This window comes from Kwoniella dendrophila, chromosome 8 (assembly GCF_036810415.1).
Source record: "Kwoniella dendrophila CBS 6074 chromosome 8, complete sequence".
Lineage (NCBI taxonomy): Eukaryota > Fungi > Basidiomycota > Tremellomycetes > Tremellales > Cryptococcaceae > Kwoniella > Kwoniella dendrophila.
Genome location: NC_089483.1, coordinates 1,059,086 through 1,078,657, shown reverse-complemented (window position 1 = coordinate 1,078,657; position 19,572 = coordinate 1,059,086). Strand labels below are relative to the sequence as shown.

The following is a 19,572-nucleotide window of genomic DNA, read 5'->3' as shown; positions in this document are numbered from 1 at the left end:
GTACATCTACCTTGTATTTCACACATACACATTCACATACACATATAATTACTCAATCAAGCATGCCTCCTTTGAGCGTTAAAGACTTGACGATGCCGTAAGCTATAATTATCAATTCCCATCATTCATTAGGGCCAGGAAATTTAGCTTACAAATTTATGATCAAAATAGCGCAGCGGCATTTACAATGGCGATAGTATTGACTGCACATGTATATAATTCGATCAATCACGCTAGATTAGATGCAGCTGTAGTTAGAGATCAAAAATTAACTGAAATTGAAGAAAGGAGGAAAAAACGTTATGCAGATGCTTTAAAGACTATAGAAGAGAAACAGCAGTGGGAACGAAAACAATAACACGATCAAGGGATAGTAATGTAAAGCAGTCCATGATCAAAGGTTTATCTGTGGCTTTCTCCAAGAGGGTAGACATCGTGATTAGCTCATAAAAGCTGTATCGTATGGTCAATACCTAGCATGTGATCAGTGAGTAGATTGGACCTAGATCAATCAATACCCAGTGTGGGTGAGAAGGCTAATCGGAATTTATTTGAAGATTAGCTCAATTGCAACAATTATATATATATCCAGCACGATGTATACCCTGCTATCCAAGTGGACCAGCCATACAAAGCGAAGAACACGGTATTCAGCTTTTGCATTGTTCTTGCATTTCATCCCTCCTACTTAATCTGATCTTTTCTATCCTTTCCTTCCGCTTGGAGAAAATAAGAATTATAGGTTTAATGATAGGACTACAAAATTATAAGTGATACGAATTCCTCCGGACAATCCGATTATAATAGTGATTAGATGAATTGATAAATTTGTAAGATGATTAATATTGGGTACAACAATGTATGATTTGATTGAAAAAAACTAATATATACAGAAGATAGGGGTATTATTGTGCTGGGTTATTTTTTTGTAAATGAGTATTGATTAAAATGTAAAATGAAATTTTGAATTGAATGAATGTCGTAAATGTATCGGTTACCATTCAGATCTGGGTAATCCGAACCTTACGACATTCTGCGAATCGAAATGTCGTGTCAAGTCCGTGATTGCTAATCAGATTTCATAATATCGATCAGATGTTGGACCTTTCAGATACAGCCAAATATACTTACCTGGTGCTATGTAATCCATATCTCTCACAATCTCGAATGGTTCAGTTGTAGCTGTATCTAAAGGAGGTCCACTAAATAGAATTGTAAATTCCGGGACATGTAAGCTTTTCTTCAACTGTTTCTGATTTGACAAAATCGTCAGAGGAGTTTCGAACTTACCCAGTTATACGCATTAATAAAGCATGTAATCTAAATCTACCTATATATCTAACACTAACATCTGGAAAAACAAAATATATTCCTGGTGCATTTGAAGTATCATCCATTTCTGCTGGTGCAGCGACCAGAGTTCCATATAACATTGAAACCTGTTCACCTTCTGGTGAGATTATCATTGCTGCATCTTCTTCGTCTGGTGTTTGTAAACTTAAATGACATATTAGAAATGGTAATTCATCGTACCTGCAATATCATGAATGAATGAGGATAATCAGTCAGGGATTATTATTGTATGTAAGAGGAAAAAACATACGGTATTATCAAATCACCATCGGAATCCCAACAATCAAGCTGTAATATTAGTGGCGGTGCTAGAGGTAGTCTAGATAAATATGCACCTTGAAATGCTGCTCCTAAAATGGGTGATTGTATAGGTGTGATTCGATAGGTCCTATTATATACGACAACTCATGATCAGCATACCAGCTAATATTTCCAATGTGAAGCCCAGAAACATACCTGCCTAGATCACCATGATTTATCCCACCTAAATTCATATTTTCCTCTTCTTCCTGTGATATTTGCATTTGATTGATTCAGAGAAGTAAATATGTGACGAATTAAGGTGAGATTTGATTTTAACTAAATGATTACAAAATACTATTGACTCTGACTGAAGCGTTTTGGCCCATTCGATAGATCTATTCTACGTGATCTATGTGATTAGAAGTGTTAAATTGAGGCTTTTTGATCCAGATCCTTTGTTGATGGGCTAAAATTTGGCTTTACAAAGGTGTTTTCGTATTATAAATCGTCTGCCCGTTTAGTTGATTTTGACGCCAGATTCCTGTTTGTGTGTTCTATTGTGTATCCCACTCGATCGTTTTTACGGGCACTTGAGGTTCAATTGTAGTTTACGGATGTATGTTGGCAAAGGAGTAATTACGCACTCTGCTTACGTGTGATTTCTATGATTATAACTATAATGAAAGGAGTAAAATTTGATGAAAGGTATAATATGAGCGTAATTATAAAAGCAAGATCAAAGGAGTTGTTTGTGTATTATAATTGTTCTAGAAGGCGAAGGATGGGAGCAGATTATAGGAAGAATGGATGTTGTTTGTATTAAAGATTATAGATTATAAGGTTGAACAAGAAAAGGAATAAAGAGTTGAGGTGAGATAAAGGGAAGAAGAAAGAAAAAGAGGACGACCAAGTCATGATTATGTACCCAGAAGATTTCGAGGATGAAGATTTTATCAAGACGAGGACATCGTCATATGTGTTTTGATTAGCGGTGCAGCAGGATTTAGTTTCCCATCAAAACAATTGAGAACCAGATCCAAGATCAAGGGGTAACCAAGGGGTTTTTGATGGGTGGGATAGGCAGTTTCGGAAGTACATTCAAGATTGTTTCCATGATGAGGATGAAAGTCCGAAAATGTTGAGAATTGATAGGAAAGAAGACGAGAAGATCACAATAGCGAAAGTACCGAAGAGTTGTTCGGTGTACGGTGTAAGATATTGCGATTTATAGTTTAGTGGCATAATTGTCGAAACAAGGAGAATTTGTTTCGAGGGGGAATGTGTTTTAAGGTTAAGAGGTGGTTGGTGCGTATGTGTTTTGAAGTTTTGTATGTTTTTAGTCAACCAGAAGCAGAGGAGTATGTCCATCATTCAGAATTGAGAGTTACGGTGAAACAATCATCGAATAAGAAAGACCAGGTACCATTTCATTAAGGAGAAGAGACCCGTGTTATGCGTGGATCAGAAACGCAAAGCATTTTTTTCGTGTGAAAACGTTCAGGTAATTTCCATTAGTCCATAATTAGTTTAATTGACGATGAAGATGAAGATCCGATCATCAGGTGGCAAATTCGACAAAGGATGCCAAATGATGGCGATTGTACCGGATGATTGACGTTTGATACAATCGATATCGTCGATATCGTGCGTACCATATGACAAATCGAGATGTCGAAATGAGCGATAAAGAGTGGATAAGTGAATCACAAATGATCAGCTTAAGCTAATATAACAAGCATAACTGCGGAAAATATCGCGATGATATTGTATCGATTGCAAATAATGTTCGACTTACGGATGATCAAGGCGATTAGGCAATTTTCGAAGGAAATATTCAGTCTGTTTTTGACCGATAAGATACCGAACGACAAATGTTGAATTGTCTAAATTTACACGGGGTTTTCGTATTTCTCGACACAATCGATATTTCTCTTTTCAGAATCACGCTCTCGACCAGTTTTAGTGAGCTGTGTTGTAGGCACTGTATATTCCGTTTATACCGATAAAGTCCTCTTCTTGCTAGATTTGACTTTGAGTTCAAATTTGATGGTAGGCAAGGTTCCAATATACTCCTTTTATTTATGTTTTTTCAAGATGAAACGGATTTAGGGATAGATACAATACCAAAGATGAAATGATATATATATGGACCTAAGCTTTGGGTATCGATATCGGATTATTTTTATAAATCTAACTTTTTTGGTTTACGTCCGACACTTTTTTTTTTTCGCGCTTCAATCTATCAAATTGATACGGTGACTTCGCGGAGGATTAATCAAATGATGAAATGTGAAGTGTCAAGTGTTGGTCTCTATAATAAAGAATGGTAATTAAAACACTGAATAAAGCTATATTTTGATAACCCTTTTTATGTCTTTTTGACCCTAGAAGTTGGGGTAAAGAAAAAGGATAAGGACTGTAGTAGTAGTGATGCGGGTAATAATGATACTAATGGAAACACAGCTGATCGATAATTGACCTTTAATGATACGATCTGTTACGGTAAACGAAGATATCTATGTACAGTACAATGAATGTGTTTTTAAAAGGTCCGATGGAACTTCGCTTGTATGTATGAAGGAGGATGACGCTGAAGCACGATGTAAGGAATGGATAGAGATTACAGTGTAAAAGGCAAAAAAGGATAATAAAAGGTTGTATTAAAAGGATAAATACAGTATATTCACTAGCGTTGTTCCTGTTTGTTTTGTGTTACGTTTGTTTCGATATTGATGTTGGTAGTGTACAGTATTCGGGAATCAACGAGATTCTACGCTAAAATATCTAAAACTACACTAGAGAGATCTCCTCGGATGTTTTTTTTGTTTGATTATTGATATCTATAGCGTATAAAGATGAACTTTGGTTACCTTGAACTGCGAGTTACTATTGTATTGTATTGTATTGTCGAGCTGGATAAACTCGAAAATACGCTAGGCTGTGAAGCGATACAACGGTGATTGATCGTTTGTTTGTATAGTCGATATCTGTTAATATGGATGGTACTTGAGGAATGTTGTCTTTTCGGGATGTGACGATAATGTTTTGAAAACCGGGACGGAAAGAAGAAGATTATTGAAAAGAGTCTAAAAACAAGTTTTTAATGACGTGAAGGTAATGGTATGCTATATATATACTCGATAAGAAATGAAAATTTTCTTGCTTGTTCATGTTATTGTTGTCATAACAAATAACATCATCATCATCATCGGTAATGAAATTAAAACATCACACATAACATAAGATATATATGGTTTCATGTGCTTTATTTTTCTGCTTTCTAAAACCTTTCTCGGTTTATAATTGAGACATTGATATTCTTCACCTCTATTTCGTGTCTTCTGATTTTGGTTACTTATCATGTGTTTTACGGGGACTATTCTATCTTACATGCTGTTATATTATGTTAGGCTATGCTGTAAAAAACATTGAAATAGGAATGTCCAACAAATATACTGTACAACAGTGGTATGTCAGGATGCTCTTGATAGGTAAGGCATAAACTGAGAGGTATCCAAGGGTTCAAAGGGGAAGAAGCTGAGCTTGTGATATCTCTTTATCCCATCAAACTATACAGTAGGAATAAGAAGTCATAAAGCAATATTAGGAGTAAATCCGAAAAGGGACGCCATCAAACTGTTCTTCCGAGACAACATCATATATTACAACAACCACAAAATATGTCTTTTCTGTTCTTGTTTAGCGCCTCATTATGCTTTCTTTCTCTTCCTTTCTTTCGGTTTCTTTTTCCCACATTCTCGGCATTTGGAATGATCAGCATTGGTTTTCCCCTTAGCCCCCCCTTTTTTTTCTCGTTGACCTACAGTTTATCGACATACTGTACTACTAGATATCTCATATTGATGGAGCTGCTGTCAAAAAAGGCTTCGATGTATGTATGTATGTATGTATGTATGTGTAATGTTTTCTCATTACTCAATGGGATTAAATCCCCGATCAAGGATGCATGACGCATACTTTGTGTAATAAGATTACGGCTGTCCCGTTTAGTGTTTGCACTCGGCTAAATCCGTTTGCTTTTAGCAAGCTTTGAGGTAAAGATATGTGCTGTATCGTTTGTACCATAGGTAAAGAAAGAGAGAGAGAGAGAGGCCGGCTAAGACGGATTGAGCGGACATGATAATGCGCGCAGGATAAGGTATGTGGTTTTTTTTTGGGGTTGTAGTTGCAGCAGCATACATATACATATCTAAAGATGTCGATCAGAAAAAAGAAACCGCTGTAAGACAAAATATGTTTCAAAAGAATCTGTTAAACAAATTTGTTAATATGTTGATCATTTGTGAAAGCTTATACGATTGTAGGTAGTCATATAACCGGTACCATGTTATATCATACTCATATCATCTAGGGTCAAGAGACTGAGATCGGTATTTAAGCAGCAAAAGAGAGACTGTTTGAATCGGAAATTTAATAAATCTGGTAATATTACCAAAAGAAAAACAAACAAAAAAAGGCACATTGGTTCCAGATTTTTTCAATTTGTGCCAAATATTCCTTTTTTCCTTTTGCCTCCGTTTTTCCCGTCATCATGTCCTCTCCTCTTTCAACCGAGCCAGTAGTAGTAAGGTATGCATCCACTCAAGTCGAAAAAAAAAGGAATGTTCTTTCTTTGTTGATTATGATCGGGGGGTTTTACAAATTTAACTTAATTAGTCAGTTATTCCTTTTCTCCATAAAAGAGGAACATATGAGGAAAACCCTTAAAACGCCTCATGTTCAGGAATCTTTACACAAAAGTATAGATTGGCGTCATTCTTCTTGTCTACTTGTCTACTTGTCTACTTGTCTACTTCTCACAAGAGCGTGCGAGTGCTGTGACACGCTTTTTTGGTATTACAAATTTCCAGTACATACCAGATCATGCATGTGCTAGAAAGGTCCGAGGTACAAGGTCCACAGTGGGATGAATACCTTTTACTTGTACCAGAGTTGAACGTTCCCAACAGGTATTTATTACCTGCATACACAGCACCGCAAGAAACTTGGTTTCTTGGCGTTCATAATTGACCGATTTCAAGGACATTCCATGCGGCACTCTCTGAAGCAGAAGTGGGTTCACCTTGGCACTCGGTCATTGTCTATTCTGTCAGGTATCGATTGTTCACACTATTGTGATGATCGAAATAGCACACATTCAAAGTTCTGCCAACCGCTATTAGCGCAATACAGCGGGAGTCGTAATTTTATTTCAAAGGAAAACAAAATCACGAGAAGATGACGGACGATCTTTCTTACTGTTTTTATTTGGCCTTTCAGAATTTGGGGATCTTCTGGAATGCTAAATCCGCGCCGTGTAGTACGCAAGAGATCCTTTCGAAGATCCCATGAAATTCCAAGCGCAGTTACAGACTACGAAAGGCCACAAAAATGAGGAGTATGTCATTTTTTGGCGATCATATAATCACAAAACAAACGGCATCTTCCTAAGAATTTGCACGTTTCAAATTGTCTTTGACCTGATTTGGGATGATCAGATATGACAACCCGAGATTTTCCCAAACTACAGTTTTAATGTATAGGCATGACCTCATGATCCCGCTCTTCCCGACTATACAATGACCTCGCTTAGACAGCATCGATTATACAGTGGCTACCTACAGTATGTCTTCAGTTATAACCTTTGTAACAGTGGAATAAGGAGATTATCAATCTTGTTGTAATAGCTCATACGCCATTCGTTCATGCCAGACAATCAAAGTGATAATGCAAAATGTTATGAAGGTCAATCAGTCTTGTCTTCAACGCCGCTTCAGAAGGTTTACACACTGTACCTTGAAAACGCCACGATTGAACGCCTCTTATGTTAAGCTCCAACATTCGAAGGATCCCATCCATACTGTATTTGCTTGGAGTCGGTCGGACGTACTATGCGGATTCATGTGCTTGTCGATCAAACAAGATCTTCGGCCGTTAGACTATGTTTGAAAATGCCGATACAAGCTACACGGTAGATCAATTGTATATCCAAGAAAACATGAAATCACAGTTATGCAATGTTTACGTTTGATCTAATAGTTTGATAGTAATCGCAACCTATGTTAGTCATATACTTGATTGTAAGTCATCTTCCTTCGATTCTGTAAGTAGCTATCGACTAGAGAGCTTGGATGTATCCAATCATCGTTTTTCGAAGATTATCATTCGAAGTCAAGAATTTTGGACACAAAGGCTTTTCACTACATAACTTTAAATCAGTTCAAGATCCGCTGTGACGAGAATGCCAAACGTGGAGCGGCTTAATATTACAGCATACTTCGTAATAAAATCTGATCATCATTGCACAATTACCATATTATTGAGTTGTTGGACCTTTGAAACCATTATCCCGGCCGCCGGATAGAGTGTTTACAAAGTAGAGCTGGTTCACTGTGCTTCTCGCTAATAATTTTTGGCGCTTAAAGATCGTATCAATGGTCAAAGTGTTGGTGTTTCCATTGATTTACATATTTGCGATCATCTGGTATGATCTGCTGATCGGTCGATTGGGGTTCACCTCAGTTCAAGGAGCGCCGTCCCACGCAGAACGAGTAATCTGGCAAGGGGATTGGCAGTTGAGTAGTACAGTCAAATAGGCGTCTGTCTGGTTCACATTGTTGAATTAATTTTGACTTCGAATACCTACCTACTCGGTATCAATCCACCAAATCTATAAGAGCTTAACACCATATCCCAAACGTTTTTTAGTGAGACATGTCATTATACCTTTTTGGTGGCATAGAAAGTGACATACTCAAGATCGAAAAGTTATTCACAGTACGTTATGCATTTTTTGCGGGTGTAAATATCTAATTCTATGCAAACTTTCGATTTTACTCATTGGTTATCTTATTTACTTTTTCATAGCCATCTTTCTTCTTCTAGCTGCACCAGCTTTTCCACCAGCCAATCTTTTCTTTTGCGTTCTATTACCCGCTTCACTATCTACAACTTCATCATCACCACCTGATTCGAGTTCAGTGGTAGCAGGTGAATCTTTTGGTGTATTAGTATTACTAACAGTTTTCAATTTTTTACCTTGAGCTTGTGCTCTTCTAGCTGCTCTATTTGTTGGTGTAGGAGCATCGATAGCTGAATTGTCACCTTCGCCTCTTTCTTCCTCTTCTTCGTCTAATATTAAATCAGATTGAACTGATTCATGTTGATTTCGTAAGAAAGGAGGTATAGATTCTTGAATGGATGGAGGGAGTTTTTCTATAACCTTATAGTATAAACCAGAGAAAAGGGAAATGAACCATGTTTGAGTTATCGAGGGTGAATGAGCTAGTCCAGCGATAGGTTCAAGAGTGCCGTCTCCATGAGGCTATGAGGATATTGAAAAAATTAGCGAGAGTTCGGGATGTTTTGTAGATTGCTGGACCCTCAGCGACCAGCGAAAACAGATGGTAGGAAATCCCCAAGGACAAGAGGGCTACTCACGATAAAGACGTCGTTTCCAACAACAACCAATTCCAAAGTACCACCTTGATTATCACCTTCAACCATTGGTACTCTAACTTTTCTCCTTCTACCTTGTACAGGTACGATAGGAGCCTTTTCATTACCTATTTGGTTTGGATTGGTTGGGGTTAAAACACCAGCAGAACTTCTTGCAGCATTTTGGAAATAATCGATTCTCCTCTGATGTTTTCTGAAATTTAAATTTAAAATAAGGTAATGCAATGCTGAAGTTAAAACAATAAGGAAAATTATTGTATGTGATAAAGTTGGTCGATATCGAGAATAGTAGTATCCTGTTCCTCTCCATTTAGGTACACCGTTTTTATAGAAGAACTATATTAAAAGAATGGCATGGCATTCAAGTCAGTTTGATCATCTTCTCTTGTACTTGACGTTCCGAGATGTACATGAAAAACAGTTGTCAAACTCACATTGTATCTTTCTCTTCTTTCAGGTGATCTAAGTATTTGAGCAATAACACCTAATCTAGCGAATCTTTCTTGTATATTCTTTACACCTGGATTTTTATCCGGACTATTTTTCAATTATCTATATCAGTCTTTCCATGATTTCCGTGTTGTCTCAAAAACTTATGATACTGTTCCTTGTGGAAACAATTTTAAGATAACATACTGTAACTCTAACGATTTCTTTCGGTAAGCTTTATTGATCTCTGCTGTTGTAGCAGAAGATTCAACTCCAACATGTTTATAGAAATCTATTCCTTTACCTACAAAAAATCATCCGTATGGATTGTCAGCAAGTTTCAATTCAATTTGACATAGTGAACAATGATGACGAAGCTCACCTTCTGCAGCTTCCAGTGCACTGACTAAATCGAAAATCTCATAATCCTCTTTTGACCATCTGTAATTCGAGCAAGTATCAATTCAGCAGTCATACTGCGAAGATCATTTAGAGAAACAAGCAACTTACGCTAAGACAGTGATCGCAAAAGTCAATAGCAAGAGGAGACAAGCTACAGGACGCATTTTGGATATGCGATATCAACGCAGAGCTTGATATATAGCTCTTGGATATATCAGGATAGCTATATCAGGATGATTGATGTTGTCTGGAAATTCAATACAAAAAGAATGGACAGACGCGAAGGATTCAGGTTGAACCAACACGTGGAAGATGATGTCCAAGCGTGACGCAACAAGTTTAAAGGTCAGTAACCGTTAATAGATGTGGCACTAAAAGTTGTCTTTTCAATTCTGAAGTGATTGGCGCAAGGTAGGATCTACCATAATTACAGTATTAATGAAGCAGTCAAATTTAGTGATAAGGAAATAACACAGTACAAAATGGGAGGACGAAGAATGAAATTCTCTGGAAGAAATGCGGTATTTGTGTGGAGGTATACAAGCGTAAATTGGTGTGTATGATGATCTTTGAGGCTATTTGCCGCTTGACAGTTAATCGCTAAGTGACATGATTCTCATCGTGTTCACATCTACATATGAAAATACTGTGTTACAAGGTGTGGCAGAATAAATTGGATTAGGATTACTCAACGATATATAAATTATGTCAGTTCTAATCGAGAATCATTGGCCATTTTAAAAATGAAATTTTCATCTACAGCGCGTTGGCTACAAATGTCGCAGCTGAAGATTCTTTACGTTGACCTTTACTTCCCCATATCCATTTAATCAGATTTTTCAGTGCTATACCGCTTCTAGCTATACCTTCGAATAGTCCTTTACCATATCCTCTCATACCAGCTGATTGTAATTGTGCGAAAAATCCTCTAGCTTCTGATTTACCTATTGCTCTTTCTGCTATCGCTGCTGCTGACCCTAAGAGTAGAGTACATACATGAATATAGTGTCTTGAGAAATTAGCAAATAGTAGTGCTATCATATCATGAAGCGACTTACCGGCAACTGGACCAATTCTTCTAAAACCTAAAACTGCTAATAGCGGATCTGTCAATAACCAAGGAGCAATAAACAAGCCAATATCTAAAGTTATAAAAGCAGTTTCTTGAGAATGTTCTTTTATCCAATTTATTGTATTTTCAGGTAAATCTTCCCAATTAATATATACTAAAACAGTTTCAATATCTTTGATTTCATCTTGAATGAAATGTTCTTTGACGATTTGAGGTGTAAGTGTATGATTTAATGCTGCTATATTACCTATGAATTGATCTGGAAGATGTTCAAAGAAATCTGTTGCATAGCTGGGTACGATGTCCCAATTTAAATTTACAATTGATCGATCACTCAATGTATGTGTACCGAATGGATTGATTAGTGATGACCAATTCCATACTGAAAGTGATATAAATGATAAGAGTGAAGCGAGCATAATAATGTGATTTACTTGGAGAAGAAATGTCAAATTGCGAGTCGGCTTGTAATTGTATGATCAGATAATATACAGTAACTGAAATGTAAGAACCAAACAGTAGTAAGCAACTAAAAGAACTCTGATTCACATGAGTTAACAATGAGTGTGACCGATGAGGATGTGTAAGGCCAGGATTTGCATACCAAGGTACTGTCAACTCAAACGAGGTTTTGATCGTAACTTTGCAATAGTGCTTCGCGAACCCACAACCCGCGAAAGGACCTCTTCCCATTCAGAGCGTCAATATAAGCGTCAAACAGATCAACTCATACACTTATGCTGAACACTCGATATAATCTGTTCGGGAGGTTAGGCCATGCAACCTAGAATTATCTTTTGGTAGCACAGTATCATCATATGCTATAATGTATAAACATTCAGTTCAATTCTTGGGTTTGATTCACAAACTACCTCCCAAAGATTCGAAAGTATTATCCTTATTCCCATCTAACAATCTATCGATAACCAACTTCATTGTAATTTCTATACTTTTAACTTCTTTTTCATCCATAACAACATCTTCTAACCAAGTATTTTGAATTCTAATACCATTTTCATGTCCAATCAAACAAATATTATATGGCGTTGAAGTTTGATTTCCACTTACACCAAATATCATATCATTACATTTTTTATCGGGTAAACGGAAATAACCTATATTTGACCAAATTCCACTAATCAAATTATCAGTTTTCAATGAATTGATCTTTTCAGTTGCTTTAAATTCTAATTTCGTTTTTGGAGTTTTATCTCCTTTTGGAAATTCTTCATGTTTTGGTGATTTCAAGTCTGAAGATAAAGACGAAGAAGATATAATGGTAGGACCAGTATCAAGCATCTCATTTTTATCCAAATCAATCATTCTTAATAGATTTATACCATCTTGAATTCTATTTTCATCTAAACACACTTTAGAGTACTCCTTGGCTAATTCCCATATACTCGTTTTATCATTATAACTATGTTGATGAGTTATCACGCATGCTCTACCAAATAAACAATAAGGATCTGTTTTATTTCGTAAATCTTTTACCGTGAATGAATTTACATTTAAAGGTGATTTGAATGTTATCCAATGTGCTACGCAAAAGATAGCATATAAAAGTGGATTCAGCGTATTGATCCCATTCTGTTTTCCGATTTGCTTTAAAGATTGCATTGTTTCTCTATCTAATGAAAATATTGATGATTTCCATTTTTCAGCTTCGATAGGTTTTTTTCGTAGCTCATCAGGCCATATAGTTTTATATCCAAACCAACTAGATAACCAACTTGGTAAATTAGGTAATATAGCTAAACTAAATATCGTTTTAATTAAAAACCATATAGGTGGTCTGATTGGATATTGTTTAGGTCGAGTTTGATAAAATTCAATTGTTTCTCTAGGTAACTTAGAAAATTCTTCTTCATCGCATATTAGTGCAGAAGCTAATTTGACTGCACCTCTACCATCTATTATAGCATGATCAATTAATAAACATATATATGTTTGACCGTCTGCTTCAGAAGTATCTGATCTATAAATCTTAATACCCCATAATGGTTTATCTGAATAATCAATATCTAATTGAAATGATCTTAAAGCTTTTTCGTATATTTCATTCAAGATTTGATCTTCACTTTGATCAGATTTTCGAGTATATGTATGTTCAGATAGAATTTGAGTAGAAGTCCATGGATTTGATCGACAATGTATTTTTGGAGTTGTTGTCCTTTGATCAATGATATCGCATTTCAATAACGGCCATATTTCTTGTGTTTTCCCGATTCGGTTTCGTAGGAATTCATCAGTTGGTGCGTCTGAATTAGATGGGTATGTTATGGTTATATTGATCGTACTGGGTGACCCAATATTTCGATTCGTAATTAAGAATTTTGTGGGTCCTACCACTGGTGGGAAATACAACATTAAAATGGATCGATCAACACAGCATTTCTCAACCTTCATTCACCATTCCGAAGTCTGGACAGATAACGTACGTGGTATGGTAGGATCTCCAGACATGGTGATTGCGTTATAATGGGAAACTGTGAGAGTTCCAAAGAGGTGAAAAGGGATTCATTAATTGCGATAAGGTTATTTATGGCTAAATGAACGATCACACAGCTTCGGAGATGACTAGGCATCGCAAAAGTGGGGGGAATATCTATATAAAGGTTGTAGCGATGTCAGTGAACCGGTCTGCAGTATTTTCCCTTCGATTGGGTCGATACGAAGGTATAGAACAGCATTATGATAAGCGAAATGTAAGAATAAAGGGAATGGAAAAAGTCAACTTGCTTTCCAAGATTATGTTTCTGTGGTAAACTATCTATACTAAGTAGAAAAACTCACTTTCTTGTTTGGTTAAGCCGCAATAACACGATAACGGGATCGTCTTCTGGATGTAATGTACAGCTCCATGTTTTGGATAACTGCGATGCTCACCGCACAAACATTGGCACAACGTTTCCTACTTGTTAAATTAGCTGAACTTCCAGTCAGTTGTGGGAATTTGTCACTGGCTTGGCTGCTTGCGTTGTTTGATCCATACTGCATTTTCGATGTTTATCATCTAGTGCTAAGATGATCCTCAACGTTTACTTAGAAATACACCTTATTCATTCTCTTAACGTCTGATAAAAGGGCATATCTACTACATATAATGAACTCAAGCTGTCGCTTTCAAAGGTTTATTACTATAAGCTTTGAGCTCTGAGTAAACTTACCACAACTCCCGTCAATCTCCAACATAAAAACTGTTCTCAACGTAAAACCGGAAGAGGTCGTGCCTGTTTTACCGTCTTTTTGTATTGAGTATTCCCGGTGTTTCATAATTAGATGGATTTACGATACCAGCTGATTCAACTTAGGGAAGGTATCTTTCTCTTTGCCTGCCAATCTGATTCCCATCCGTCATTCTCGGCAAGGGGGGTTAGAATTTAGTACATTTGTAGCGTGTAACCTTCTACTGCGATTTCTTATGAAGTCGGGAACGTATAGATCTTCTTTTACTCCACTAGGTTCTCCTCTGGTGAAAAACAAGGGGAAAAGAAGGGATGAAGCGCAAAGAAGTACGGTAAGCTTGTTAACCATGATGTCATCCGCCTTTTGACTCTTACTAGTGATTCCCGTCGGAGTGTAAAGTACCGAAAAGCCGGTTTCCTATAGAAGAAAAATGACGAAGAAAATGGGAATTCATGAATCAGTTACAAAGATATACCATAAGGTTACAGTTATTACATGTTATCGTCTCACCCTTTCTTCCTTTGGCTTCTTTAGCTCCTGTACAGTAAGTAACATGTGTCCAGGTGTAACCTCTCACTAATACTAATATCAGTACCTTCTATCCTGGATCTGAAGATAACGTGTTATGATATTTTACATGATGCAAGAAGGAAATATTTAACCAAAGGATCCCCAAAAACCGACGTCATGTTTGTTTGACCTTACCGTATTTGAATATAACGAAAAAAAAGGGCGGCGATGTTTGATGAATATAACGCCATGACATTTTTATATGTATGATTTGATGAGGAAAGCAAATAGCAATTGGAACTTGTACGCACACCACAATATTATTGATTCCCATCCTTACACATCAATGGACAAGATGAAGTAGAATACATTCTCTTATCATTTGTTTCACTTGTTCACCATATCCCGATTTATCTGTTTTTGAGATTCGACGACATACAACATACAAGCTGTGCATTAATCAATCACTTTGACCAAACAACACTAACATTAGGATCAAGATCAGGATCAAACCGTGTTTCCAATTTTATTCCAATTAGAATTAGAATTAAAATTCGGGTCATTGTTGAGTCAATCAAACGTCAACGTGAGATAATCTCAGTCGTTATTGGAATTTCTCATTTCTCTTTTCTCACCTTATTCGGTAAATCTCACTTGGTCCTTCTCAAGTTTCACTCGAAAATACCCCAATCCTTGAAAATCAGAGATCTTACGACTTCTAAAAAGGTATCAAACTCATATCATAATAGTCTTGTTTTTTTTCCTAAACAGAGAGATAATCAATCAGAAGAAGGGAACTGAAGTATTTTGGTTTAATTCCGATTTTACGACAAGGGAAAGGGAAAAAAGTTGAGAGGAAAAAAAATTAGTCTTGAGCTTGGACCACTTTTCACGATAACTCCCTTGAGGAGGTCGTATACTCCAATCTCTTCAACTTGACAAAAGCATTACAACACAGTTCGATAAAACCGTCTTGGTCGTCCTTACATTCTCGACAAATTGGGTAGAATATCTTTCCTATCTAGATCCACTGAAACGAGCAAAATGAGGTGAGTCAATATAACTTGTAAATGAACTTGGCGATTGCAACTTATTGATTGATGCAACTATTTTCCTTCGATGACACAGGTTCTCCACTACGTTTTGTTCTCTCATCAACTTGATTTCTTTCTTATTATTCCTTCCTTCTTCACTTGCATTTACCTTTAGTACCAATACACCTGTACAATGTCAGAATTTCACTGTACAATGGTCAGTTGATTTCTTCATTTTCGAAAGTTAAGTTCCACCTTGCTGATCTTACTGATTTCTTGTCGCAATTACAGGTCAGGAGGAACAGGTCCTTATCATCTCGTTTTGGTTCCAGTGAGTTTCCTGCTTTTGATCTGGAATCACTCCCCTCTTACGATACTACTGTCAATCCCTCTGCTGGCGCCAGAATAATTGTACTCAGCGTTCCAAAGATTAATTTTATGATTTTATATCACAATAGACGATCACAGTCTCAGGAGGTCATATACAGAATATAACAATTCCAGCTGGCCAAAATGAGTACAATTTCAAGCTTGAACAACCTGCTGGCTTAGACTTTTTGGTGACTATGAGTGATTCAACTGGATTCGGGGCAGGTGGAACTACAAGTGTATTGAGTAAGTGATGACCAATGACAGTAGGTTGTAGCGCTGTAAACAGAAGCTAATGAATGAATTTTGAACGATAGCCGTTGGCAGTTCAGATGATAGTTCTTGTGTGCCGAGGTAAGCAATAGATACTTCTATTTGAGATCACTCGCCTTTTATGTTGACGCAATAAGACTCACTGACCAAACTTGTTCGCCTTCAGTTCACTCAACTACGATTTCACTTTTGCTGTTTCTCCCGATTCCAACCCTTCCTCGTGCTCCACGATGTCAGTAACCTGGTTATCAAATGTCACACAACCAGTCAACCTATACGGACTTATACCCCACGGTTCGGCTTTTCAGATCCCTATAGATCAGTCCTCAACTACATACGACTGGACAGTGGATATCAGAGAAAACACTCAATACCTCTTATTCATGAGTGATGCTGGACAATACCAAACAGGCGGATCGACCCCTCTATATCGAGTTCAAGGTGGTGGTAACACAAATTGTATAACAAGTTCATCACCTACAACAGCAAGTGGAGATTCCATGACTTACGCGACATCTGCATCAGCTCCAACATCATCAGTTTCAGGCGTTGGAGGCTCTTCTCAAGGTGGTTCTAGTGGCAGTGGTTCAACAAGTCATACAGGTGCTATCGTTGGAGGTACTGTAGGAGGTGTAGCATTTTTAGTTTTATTAGCTATATTGTTATTCTTCTGCGTAAAGAGAAAGGCAAGAAGGAACGATAGGTCTGAATCTGGAAGAGGAGGTGGTGGATTGAAATCGTATGGAGTCGGTGGTGGTAGAACTAGTGGAGAGAAAAATAATAGAAGATCCAATCAAATTGATTTAGCCGAAGAAGGTGGTATTGATGAAAATAGTGGATTGAATACTCCAGAAAGACAAATTGAAATGAATGGTGATGTTTATGAACCTTCACCATTTAGATATCCATCACCACCTGAAACACCAGGAAATCATACAACTAATAATGGTTTTTCTAATATACAACCTTCAAATCAAAATACACCTGAAATGTTAGCTTTAGCTTCAGAGAAAGCATCACATAATAGAAATTCTTCTTTAGGTTTACCAAATGGTACACCAAATACAAATCAAAATAGATTAAGTAGTTCAACATTCAATTCTACTACACAACCTACCACGCAACAAACACAATCACAAGGAAGACCAACAGTAGCTGGAAGTGAAGGTGTAGCGGAAACTGAAAATTCTGAATTTGCTACAATCGGTCATTCAACACCTGGTAGAATGAGTAGTATTAGGAAAACCTCTTCAACTCAACAAATGAACAATAGTGTCATACCAGGAACAGGATCAAATGGAAACACGTCTACTTCAAATCAAAATAATGAAACTAGATTCGTTCAACATGAAGATGCTGGGGAAGTTGTGTAAGTGTGATATTTCTCGCTTCATGATCAAATATTACAATAACGATATACTGATTTCAATATGATTTATGTATCACTTAGTGATCTTCCTCCGAGATATGATCAACTTCGAACTAGAAATCCTGATCAATAGATCGATCCTGATAGACATAAGTCGTTGGTAACAGTTGGCAGATTAACACTTTGCGATTAAAACGTGTGTGATTTATATTACCATCACGCAATAGTACTTTTCGATTAGATGTTTGATAGAGTACCATACACGAGACGCCGTGACTCTTTTTCAGGACATTCGCGAATAGCAGAAGCTACATACACCTAGCCATATAATAGATCTAATATATCAACTAATTCAATTTTAGCATTTTGTAATTACCATATATGTATAAAGCATCAATATTGTTATGCTGCAAATCCTCATAACATTCTATATTTGATGAGCAAGCATTTCTTCTTTATGTTCTGTTGGTGTGGTTGATTGAGGATCGAAGATGAGATTTGTTTTGTTTCGATAAATGAAAATTTATACGAAGCCAATTACAAATATCATAAGAATGCATTATTGATACATAGAATATTATAGTAAATTCTTGTCGTTATCTCTCCAATTCACTCATCTGTCTGTGAAGGTATTTGTACATAATTTTAGCAAGCTTGGTAAAACAGCGTTGTTTTAGCTACAAGACTACAAATAAGAATTTACATTACATTACATTACATAGCAATTAACCTTAACGCCTCCTCTTTTTTAATGTTTCAATTCATAACCAATTTTATCTTTTAAAACTTTTTTAGATAAATCCCAAAATTTTGAAGATAAATATTGATCTTTTGCTTGATTTGATTCAGTATCAATTTTACCATCTGCTTCAGTAAAATATTTACCTTGACATTCACCTCTTCTTTCAACAAAACTTTGACCTACACCTGCCCATAAAGCAGATTCTGCACCTTGTTCTCTTGACATGAATAATACTTTGGATGCAGCTTCTAAAGCTGTACCTAATATAGGATATGCTTGTGCAGCACCTTTTTCTTGTTCTGTAGCTACTCCACCTGGATGTACTGAAGCTGCTAATATAGGTGAATCAGATGTTAAAGAAGGTAAATGTCTATTGGCTAATTCTCTTATAAACCAGATGCTAACGAAAGATCAGAATCAAATTTGTTGATTTAGTTGCAATTCAATACGGTATATCTCTGAGTAATAGTAGATACAAAACTCACTTCATTAACTTTGATCTACCGTATAACATTAAAGCATCTTTTTCATGATTAAATTCTTGTAAATCATCACATTTTATATCTGTATTAGTTGTTCTATGTAATTCACTTGATTCAGAGACGATTCTTGTTGAAAACTTTTCTAATTCATCTTTTGTATTTTGTTTTGATTTTGAAGTTTTAATTAATAAATCTAAAAATAAATCTGTTATTAAAACTTGTGATAAATTATTAACTTGAAAATGATTTCCAATTTGATCATTTGTTAATCCAAATGGTGCTACACCAATACCAGCAATTAAAAATAATAAATCTAATCTATCTAATTCATTTGCTAGTTTCTCAACAGTTTCTTTAGTTTGTGACAGAGTACCTAAATCAACTATATGATATTCAATTAAATTTTTAGTTTTAACTTCAGGTGTATGTTCACTAATATGTTGAATAGCTTCTTCAGCATGTTCTTTTGTTGAAGATAATATATGTACTTTACATCCTTTTTGAACTAAATCACCAACTAAAGCTTCACCAATACCTCTACTTCCACCTGTAACTACAGCTACTTTCCCACTTAAATCAGGCATATCTTTAACTTCATATCGATTTGAAAATAATCCTGCGGGTGCAACCATTTTGTTAAATGTTGT

The 19,572-nt window shown here is 36.4% G+C and overlaps 7 protein-coding genes across 7 annotated transcripts; 2 read left to right on the top strand and 5 right to left on the bottom strand.

The window, feature by feature from the left end:
• Window positions 1-62: 62 nt before the first annotated feature.
• L201_006229 (uncharacterized protein) lies at window positions 63-358 on the top strand (the record flags this gene model as incomplete). Its single annotated transcript, XM_066221951.1, has 2 exons — window positions 63-97; window positions 172-358. The coding sequence occupies 2 exons, from the start codon at window positions 63-65 to the stop codon at window positions 356-358; spliced, it is 222 nt and encodes a 73-aa protein (XP_066078048.1).
• Window positions 359-994: 636 nt separating this feature from the next.
• L201_006228 (uncharacterized protein) lies at window positions 995-1,877 on the bottom strand (the record flags this gene model as incomplete). Its single annotated transcript, XM_066221950.1, has 5 exons — window positions 995-1,068; window positions 1,132-1,202; window positions 1,291-1,533; window positions 1,604-1,741; window positions 1,810-1,877. 5 exons carry the CDS (start codon window positions 1,875-1,877, stop codon window positions 995-997), a joined length of 594 nt encoding a protein of 197 aa, XP_066078047.1.
• A 6,572-nt stretch (window positions 1,878-8,449) lies between these two features.
• L201_006227 (uncharacterized protein) lies at window positions 8,450-10,049 on the bottom strand (the record flags this gene model as incomplete). The annotated part of the gene is made up of 6 exons (XM_066221949.1): window positions 8,450-8,920; window positions 9,037-9,390; window positions 9,489-9,591; window positions 9,691-9,787; window positions 9,866-9,924; window positions 9,994-10,049. The coding sequence occupies 6 exons, from the start codon at window positions 10,047-10,049 to the stop codon at window positions 8,450-8,452; spliced, it is 1,140 nt and encodes a 379-aa protein (XP_066078046.1).
• A 592-nt stretch (window positions 10,050-10,641) lies between these two features.
• On the bottom strand, window positions 10,642-11,376 carry L201_006226 (uncharacterized protein; the record flags this gene model as incomplete). The annotated part of the gene is made up of 2 exons (XM_066221948.1): window positions 10,642-10,862; window positions 10,944-11,376. 2 exons carry the CDS (start codon window positions 11,374-11,376, stop codon window positions 10,642-10,644), a joined length of 654 nt encoding a protein of 217 aa, XP_066078045.1.
• Window positions 11,377-11,818: 442 nt separating this feature from the next.
• Window positions 11,819-13,327, bottom strand: L201_006225 (uncharacterized protein; the record flags this gene model as incomplete). The annotated part of the gene is made up of 1 exon (XM_066221947.1): window positions 11,819-13,327. The coding sequence occupies one exon, from the start codon at window positions 13,325-13,327 to the stop codon at window positions 11,819-11,821; it is 1,509 nt and encodes a 502-aa protein (XP_066078044.1).
• A 2,373-nt stretch (window positions 13,328-15,700) lies between these two features.
• On the top strand, window positions 15,701-17,834 carry L201_006224 (uncharacterized protein; the record flags this gene model as incomplete). The annotated part of the gene is made up of 7 exons (XM_066221946.1): window positions 15,701-15,705; window positions 15,785-15,907; window positions 15,982-16,021; window positions 16,149-16,305; window positions 16,377-16,413; window positions 16,499-17,701; window positions 17,783-17,834. The coding sequence occupies 7 exons, from the start codon at window positions 15,701-15,703 to the stop codon at window positions 17,832-17,834; spliced, it is 1,617 nt and encodes a 538-aa protein (XP_066078043.1).
• Window positions 17,835-18,449: 615 nt separating this feature from the next.
• Window positions 18,450-19,557, bottom strand: L201_006223 (uncharacterized protein; the record flags this gene model as incomplete). The annotated part of the gene is made up of 2 exons (XM_066221945.1): window positions 18,450-18,843; window positions 18,929-19,557. 2 exons carry the CDS (start codon window positions 19,555-19,557, stop codon window positions 18,450-18,452), a joined length of 1,023 nt encoding a protein of 340 aa, XP_066078042.1.
• Between the last annotated feature and the right edge of the window lie 15 nt (window positions 19,558-19,572).